At 47.9% G+C, this 8,642-nt stretch overlaps 1 protein-coding gene across 2 annotated transcripts in view; it reads right to left on the bottom strand.

The window, feature by feature from the left end:
* LOC125739881 (NACHT, LRR and PYD domains-containing protein 12-like) overlaps positions 1–8,642 on the bottom strand; it is a 71,737-nt gene continuing 63,095 nt past the window's right edge. For both annotated transcript variants that reach the window (XM_049010414.1, XM_049010415.1), the window contains 4 exons: positions 4,862–5,035; positions 2,654–2,827; positions 2,493–2,539; positions 1–1,141 (listed from right to left, as the gene is read on the bottom strand). In XM_049010414.1, coding sequence (XP_048866371.1) covers positions 612–1,141; positions 2,493–2,539; positions 2,654–2,827; positions 4,862–5,035 — 925 coding nt within the window. In that variant the 3' untranslated portion in view covers positions 1–611. The remainder of the gene's footprint in view (positions 1,142–2,492; positions 2,540–2,653; positions 2,828–4,861; positions 5,036–8,642) is intronic.

The raw sequence follows: 8,642 nt of genomic DNA, 5'->3' as shown, positions 1-8,642 counted from the left end.
AAAAAAAGGTGACATGACTGAAAACATTTTTTATATTCTAGTTTCTTCAAAATTGCCACCCTTTGCTCTGATTACTGCTTTGCACACTTGCTAAATACCTCTGGGAACTCCTTCAAGACTGTTGGAAAACCATTTTTAGGTGACTACCTCTTGAAGCTCATCGAGAGAATGCCAAGAGTGTGCAAAACATGTGAAAACATGTTTTCAGTTATGCCACTTTTTTTTGTTAAGTACATAACTCCACATGTGTTCATTCATAGATTTGATGCCTTCAGTGAGAATCTACCAAATGGTCATGAAAATAAAGACAACACATTGAATGAGAAGGTGTGTCCAAACTTTTGGCCTGTACTGTACATGGGAGGGGAACCCCCCCATGAGGATTACATTTCATTGTATTTTAAACGGAGAGAAAAAAAGTCATTTTCCATGTTTCTTCAGCTTGCAAAACCCAGTGACTTATTTTTGTCTAACATGTGTCTCACTTCAGACTGAGTAAAAAGGGTTATACTGGTTAAAAAGCAGAGATTTTACTTTTTTGCCATGGAGAAGCAGCGACATGTATGTGACACTCTGATAAGGTAAAAATGATTCCTCCAGCACGCAGTGAGCTATTCCAGCATGCACAGCGACACGGGGGAGTTTGCACAAACCCCAAACCCTGGATAGAGGGGTTCAGTGAATGAGGAGGTGAAGCTGTACAGGAGGGTCATTCTATCAGAGGAGACTCTGTAGAAGGACAGAGTACCAGCCGCCCGGTCCAGATACACTCCTACTCTGCGGGAGTCTGAGGGCTCTATGGGTATGACAGTCCGTTTATTATTGTGCCAGACAGAGTAACTGTCAGCAGAGCAGCGCAGCATCCATGACTTGTCATTGGCTCCAAGCTGACAGTCATAACTGTTTCCTTTCCTCCCGATTCCTTTATAAGTCACTCCTATCATGGCTACTCCACTCCACTCAGCCTCCCAGTAACAGCGACCAGTCAGACTCTCTCTGCACAGAACTTGGAGACAGTAGTGAAATCTCTCTGGATGATCAGGATATGGCTGCTCTGTCCCCCATGTCACCTTCCTGTTCCTCTCTGACAGAGACAGGCGGCTGTGTGCTGTGTTGGGGTCCAGCGTCAGCTGGCAGGAGTCTGTAGGCAAGAGGAAGAGCGATTAATCCCATGACGAAGCCCAGCATCTCCATCATTATCACTGTCACACCTCACACACTCACTAACACAGAACTCACTCCAATACACACATTTTATTCCCAATATACTCATGTAGCCGCCCGAGTCTGCGGCGCTCCGGCTGCCCCCTGCGCTGTGAGACACGCCGCGCTGAGAGACTCGCTGGGGACCCAACTGCACTTTAGCCTGCGCTCTATTATTCTGTACGATACATAAAATATAAAACCAGCACAGCGTCCCCTAATGAAGCAGGAATTCAAGTATGTGAAAAAGCTCAGTTAATGTCGGACGCCTGCGCGACGCTGGCGGGAAAACGCACCGAAATGTTGTGCGGGCTAAATTAACAGGCTTAATTATGGGTGTAAATTACTCGGGGATGGGAGGGGGGTTCTAACCCCCCGAATAATCATGTCTCCCCCAAAATGAGCGGAGACCTCAACCCCCCCCCATAAAGTGTGTGTTTGTTCACAGATGCTATTTATACTTAACCTTCGGATTATCTTAGCTTTCTGTTCCTATCTTTTGTTAGACGGGTGCCGACTCGTGTCTTAAATCAGCCATAAAATATCCCCAGAACAATTATTTATCATCCAATTTGTTTCTTACCTCTTGGTTACTTTGTTAGGCTTCCTTATCCATTAAAAGATCAGTTTTAATATTTTCGGTGTGGCTTCCTGGACCTTTCTTTTGACAGTATACCTCTCGTGTTCAATAAAAAAATATGGTAAAATAAAACTCAAGTGAATTATACAAATAAACTGAATTGGTCTTATCTTGCCTTATATGTCTGGCCATGCCTTGCCTAGTGATAATTATTTATTCATTTTGTTTAAATAGAGGTTCCTGATGCAGTACACAAATTTATGTGGTGCATTTTAAACTTAAAATCAGGTTGGTGCCGACCCCAACACCACAGGAAGGTTAAGAAACCAGTCATGTATGAACCCAACCGCAGCAGCATGTTTAAAAAAAAAAATAACTGATGAATTGAGCTTGTCTTTACTTCAAGATATCAATTTCTCTCTAACCTCATCGGACACTCAGCTCCCTCCAGATGCGCTAAGCGCAGACTGAGGAGATGCTTGGCATTACAGCCAGTTTGGGGGAGACTGATAATCTTTTTGGTGATGTCTGCTTTGTCTTTCACTTTTGAATGTTGTCTAAAAAGACACACAGAGAAACTCACCAAAGTATAAATGTGTAAATCTATCGACATACAGTGCAAAAACCAGACTCATTTTAAAAACTGCATGAAAACAATTATAAAGCAGCATTAATGCTATTATTAATAAAAACATGCAAACAAACTTACATTTCTGTATGCCTGGTCTGGTCCTGTACTCTCCACTTTGGTCCACACTATAGGAGAAGCAGAATGACATAGTGCTGCTGTATCCATTTATTTATTGGTGCCTCTTCTTCACATACATGAATAAGTATCTGCAGCGTGTCAGACACACACTCTCTACTCACTTCAGCTTCTCCAGTTTACAGCTGGGATCCTCCAGTACAGCAGAGAGCAGCTTCACTCCTGAGTCTCCTGGGTGATTGTAGCTCAGGTCCAGCTCTCTCAGATGTGAGGGGTTTGACCTCAGAGCTGAAGCCAGGGAAGTACAGCCTCCCTCTGTGACTCTACAGAATGACAGCCTATAGAAAGGAAATCACAAAATTTTGGACAAAATACAACAGCGTATGTAACAGACTGGGCCACAGCCTGCGTAGTAGGGGTCTAGGCTGCCCAATCCTCTGGATGGAGAAGGTACAGCAGGATCTAGGTCCCTGTACCCTCACCAATCGCCTCCCTAGTCTGCTACATGCACTACATGAGCAGATCGGCTAAGGCTCCAGGACTTCCCTATCAGCGTCACGGTGCCAACTTGGAGTGTAGTACTGTTGGGGATAGCGTGATATTTAAGTACCCACACTGTACCCCCACCCCCCGACCGAAGTACCCAGCAGTAGCAGGTGAGACGCCCCTACTCCGGAGAGAGCCTAAATAATAGAAGCAGGGTAACCACTGTACACCAGGATAGGGTAAATTGAACACATAGGCAGTTTATTCTCTGTAAGATGATTACCAAATTATTAGATGGAAAGAACCAAAGCTCACATACAACAAAGGACTGCAATTACCAAATTGAGTTTCATCAACCACCTGACTCCCCTCCCAGTCACCCTACTGAGCGCTCAGTGTCTAACGGTGGAGGCTTCAAGTAAGAACTCCCGTTTACCTCCGACGGGATATTTTTTACCCTTCATATTACACGTTCGTAGTAACCTTACAACAGGACACATTCATATTACACATGCATAACAACCTCATAACAGAAATGAACCTTATTCATTTAGCACTTTATACTACTGGCACATTGTAATAATCCATCTGATCAACTTCAACACTCCCATGCGAAAGTCTGTTCAGTACATTTACTTCCAAAAATGGCCGCCAGAGAAATCAGGCATCTGGGCATGCAGTTAGAACATAGCGGGCCTGCCCTGCCAGGTGGTAGCGTGCGCAGAAAATGGGGTGTGCAGCAGCGATCTTTTAAAACTCCGCTTAGTGTCCGTCACGTTAGCAGAAGTCTTCTACTTCTTGGCCAAGTTGCGGATCACCCTGATGTACATTCGCCGAAATAAACTTTATTAAATATCACCTGCGTCGTCCTTGGTGCTGGAGCTGATGAGTCGTCTCTGTATAACAGGGAAGCTACCGCGATCCCTCCAAGCTCCGGTTCCCTCTGCGTGGCACCGGGAGCAGCTCTCGTCTGTCGTTCTGGTAACACACAGCAATTTCCCTTCTCCGGAGCACCAACGTGGCTCGAACCTGCCTTCAGACTAATCTGGTCCTGTGTACCGGTCGACTACATTAAGGAATTCTCCCTACTTACTCTACATCACCCGTTCTCACCCGAATGAACCAAAAACAACCTCCTTTCCCCCCTCTCTCTCCCGCCAACTCCACTGCCCTGCTATACGCAGCCACGTTACGTCGTGACGCACCGTCACACGTACAAATGGCAAGGATTCTTCAGAATGCCGGTGCTGATGTGCCCAAAGCGACCAGCGACTGGCCTGGACCCACCAGACAAACAGCCCATCAACACCTCCCCCTTTTCCCCCATCCCTGTTCTTCCTGTTCCTGATAAAAATCTGCCATTCGGGGGTAATATTCTGTACCCAGGTTTGCCTGTGTGTCTCTGTTCCTGCAGCCACTACACACAGTTCACTGAAGCTCATCTTTTAGCCCCACTGACTGTGTAGTAACAGACATCAGTGATCAGCTCAGTTCAAAATTAAACTATTCAGTGACGGCGACCAACTGCACGAAACTTGGAACAACTGGATTCCCTGGACTCCTGCCACAAGAAGAGCACTGATGGCAGAAAGGATGAGGCCCTGGGGTGACGCCAAGAGCAAAAAGTGTGATGTCACAGGTGCAGGAAAGTCGGTTAAACCCCAAAGGGTGACGATCAACACTACAGCACTGGACAGAAACCGCTAGATCCCCACAGTCATCCACAGAAACACCCGTGAGAAAAAAAGTGTAAATATATACCTACTTAGTGGGAATTAAATGGTCTGAGTGCAGCGGTTCACTTGTCTGACTTTCCTTGTAGCCACAGAAACACTTTATAATATTAAAGTACTAGTTTAGTATTTGTACTGTCAAATTGGACTGACCTCAGTATCTCCAGCTTACAGTGTGAATCCCCCAGTCCAGCAGAGAGCAGATTCACTCCTGAATCCTGCAGGTCATTGTCACTCAGGTCCAGCTCTCTCAGGGGTGAGGAGTTTGATCTGAGAGTTAAAGCCAACGTGTCACAGCATGACTCTGTGAGACTACAGCTGTTCAGCCTGGAAAAAGAAAATATGTTAATACACAGACACAATGACATGGCAGCAAGCAAGATCACCCCTCCCCCCAACGACCAGGTCCTCCATCTGACCATGACTGATGTGAGGAGAACTCTGTTCAGAATCAACCCACAGAAGACCACCGGACCAGACAACATTCCTGGCCTTAAGCCCAGGGATTGTGCAGACCAGCTGTCCTTACAGAGATCTTCAATATCTCTCTGAGCACCACGGTCGTTCCAACATCCTTCAAAGCCACCACCATCACCTCTGTGCCAAATGAGTCTTCTGTCCGGCCTCAATAGCTACCATTCACACCCATCATCATGAAATTTTACCAGAAAATATTACCAGTTTACCAATCCAACCAAGGGATTCAATCGTATGGCTGAAGTGAGTTTCACTAGTGACTCTGGGACTCTGTAGAGGCTGCTGGGATTGCTGCACTGTGTGGGAGTGCTGTAGATGCTGTGTGAACTTGTGTTGTGTTGTGCACCTGTTGAAGCGGTTCACTGGATTATTTATAAGTATATTTGAGTGTTTTTGTGCCAGTACGGTTACGTGGTTGGTTGTTATTTCATTAAAAAAAAAAAAAAAATTTCCTTTAGTCTGTGTGAGTACTTGTCTGTCCTTTTGTTAATAGACGGTGTGATTGTTATCGATAGCTGCATGAAATTTAGACCAACTGGATTCCCTGGACTCCTGGCACAAGAAGAGCACTGATGGCAGAGAGGATGAGGCCCTGGGGTGACGCCAAGAGCAAACGGTGTGATGTCACAGGTGCAGGAAAGTCGGCTAAACCCCAATGGGTGACGATCAGCACCACAGCACTGGACAGAAACTGCTAGATCCCCACAGTTGGCCACAGAAACACGCATGAGGAAGTGAGGAATGCCAATGGGTGGTGGCTGACAGCTGAAAAGAGCTTTAGAGAGGGGGCAGGATTGCCTCCCCCAGTGTGGTTTGTGGGCAGGAGAGGGGAGGCTGACAGGTGAGCAGGCTGCTTTGTCATCTCTCTCTCTCTGATGACAGACAGCCCGGAGGACGACCACACGGAAAGGACTGCCGCTTCCCATCTGCTCAGCCCATGACCAAGGAGCCGGGCCCAGCCGTGTGCCCTTTATAAATGTACACCCTTTCCCCCCTAAAATAAACACGGCTCTTTTGGGGTGTCCATTGCAACCCTGTGTCTCCTTCCTCAATACCCAACACAGGAGAGTAACTTGGGAAAGATTAACCTTCACATCCAGATCAGAACAGAGCTGGGAAACACCCCCATCTGACTGCCCCCAAAGGAGAGGGCTGTACAGAGCCTCCCATGTTCTGGCTGTGAAAACACTGGCAGCAGGAGAATATGTGTACAGTGGATGTCAAAAGCTGACACACCCCTATTGTATCTGTTCGCCGACCTGAAGCTGTTCAAGCGATTTTCTTGAAATAGTTCCCCTTCTTTTCCACCAAATATAGCTGCCATTGTTTATTTTCATTTCAGCCTTTACATAAACAGAAGGTGACATTTCAATAAGTATGGATTTATGATTTTCGTAAGATATGCAAACATGTTCTGACTTATTCAGACCGATGAAACTGCTTCCACTTCAACCATCAGCCGTCTTTCTGCCAGTTGGCCCGAAACTGACCAGTAAATCTGAATGTAGGAGATGTGAACATCCTCAGCAGCTAATGCAGGCCTGACATGCTGTGTTAGTTCTCGTTCCAACCTTGGTAATGGGTGACTTGTTTTATATTTAAAGACCCCTTCTAGTGAAGGCTATGTGATGTAGTGCCCTATAAGGTGCCCATACAATGGTATAAGTGGTCCCTATGTGTATCCTTTCAATAGAAAAGGGTGCTAGACCAACCTATCCTGGGCCATCAGAGCGGCAAACTGTGCAAATGCTCAGAGAATCAACAGCCACATCAAAACACTGGGGACGTACGACACATGTGACAGGGCATCTGGGCCGTCACCCACTACAGGGCATCTGGGCCGTCACCCGCTACAGGGCATGTGGGCCGTCACCCGCTACAGGGCATGTGGGCCGTCACCCGCTACAGGGCATGTGGGCCGTCACCCGCTACAGGGCATGTGGGCCGTCACCCGCTACAGGGCATCTGGGCCGTCACCCGCTACAGGGCATCTGGGCCGTCACCCGCTACAGGGCATGTGGGCCGTCACCCGCTACAAGGCATGTGGGCCGTCACCCACTACAGGGCATCTGGGCCGTCACCCGCTACAGGGCATCTGGTCCGTCACCCACTACAGGGCATCTGGGCCGTCACCCGCTACAGGGCATCTGGGCCGTCACCCGCTGCAAGGCATGTGGGCCGTCACCCGCTACAGGGCATCTGGGCCGTCACCCGCTGCAAGGCATGTGGGCCGTCACCCGCTACAGGGCATCTGGGCCGTCACCCGCTACAGGGCATCTGGGCCGTCACCCGCTACAGGGCATCTGGGCCGTCACCCGCTACAGGGCATCTGGGCCGTCACCCGCTGCAAGGCATGTGGGCCGTCACCCGCTACAGGGCATCTGGGCCGTCACCCACTACAGGGCATCTGGGCCGTCACCCACTACAGGGCATCTGGGCCGTCACCCACTACAGGGCATCTCCACCTGCCTGTGACAGTGAGACCTCTCTTCCAGATGCGCTGAATCACATCTATGCTTGGATTGAAACACAAAATGACATGACAGCAAGGAAGATCAGCCCTCCCCCCAATGACCAGGTACTCCGCATGATGCATCTTTTCACCTCCACCATCTTGCTGTCCATGAAACTCAGACAAATACGCAAGTGAGAGAAAGTTTGGGGGTAACAGCAAAGGGTTGGCCAGTATTCAGCGTCTCTGCAGCGACTGGCATTAAGGGACTTGCTCAAGGGGACCAGTGATGACATCACCCTGCTGGCCAGGAGATCTGAACCAACAGCCTTTCACTCATGGGCACTGAGTTCAAACCCAAAGAGTCACGTACCACACCCAGTATTTTCAGAAATTCTTCTTCCGGTGTCCAGAACTGAAGTGGTTTGCCCAGTATTAAGACAAACTGGAACATTCTGTGAAATTCTGGCTCTTGGCTGTTTTTCACACAAAGGACAGTTATGGAGAACTGGTCACTTTTTTACTGCATTGCTAACTTCAGCCAATATCCATCCATCCATATTCTGAAACCGCTTTTACTATTCGGGCTCACGGGGATCCGCAGCCAATCCCAGAAGCTATGGGCACAAGACAGGGAACAAACCAGGATGAGGCGGCAATCGATTGCAGGGCAGAATCACTCCCCATTCACACACCCACACACACCTACGGGCAATTTGAACTTCAGCCAATATGAAACCTGAATTCCAGAAAAAAAAAAATCGAGGTTGGTTATAATTCCAGGAGGGGGAAATAAATTACATACTTATGCAGTTTCTATATATATTTAATACAGTGTATCTCTACTACTGCAAAACTAGACGTGTTGTCAGATCCTTAAGCAGGAGCAGCTGAGGCCAGCAGATGGCGCCAGTGAGCAGCCAGAGACAGCAGTATTCTGGAAGCTCCCAGCTTTGGGGTCCATCGTATGAACACACCTGCTGACAATAACACTCACATAGCATT

The sequence above is a fragment of the Brienomyrus brachyistius genome, chromosome 4, assembly GCF_023856365.1.
Source record: "Brienomyrus brachyistius isolate T26 chromosome 4, BBRACH_0.4, whole genome shotgun sequence".
In the NCBI taxonomy this organism is placed as follows: domain Eukaryota; kingdom Metazoa; phylum Chordata; class Actinopteri; order Osteoglossiformes; family Mormyridae; genus Brienomyrus; species Brienomyrus brachyistius.
The sequence above is the reverse complement of the archived record's forward strand: the minus strand, read 5'-3'. Positions and strand labels throughout refer to the sequence as shown.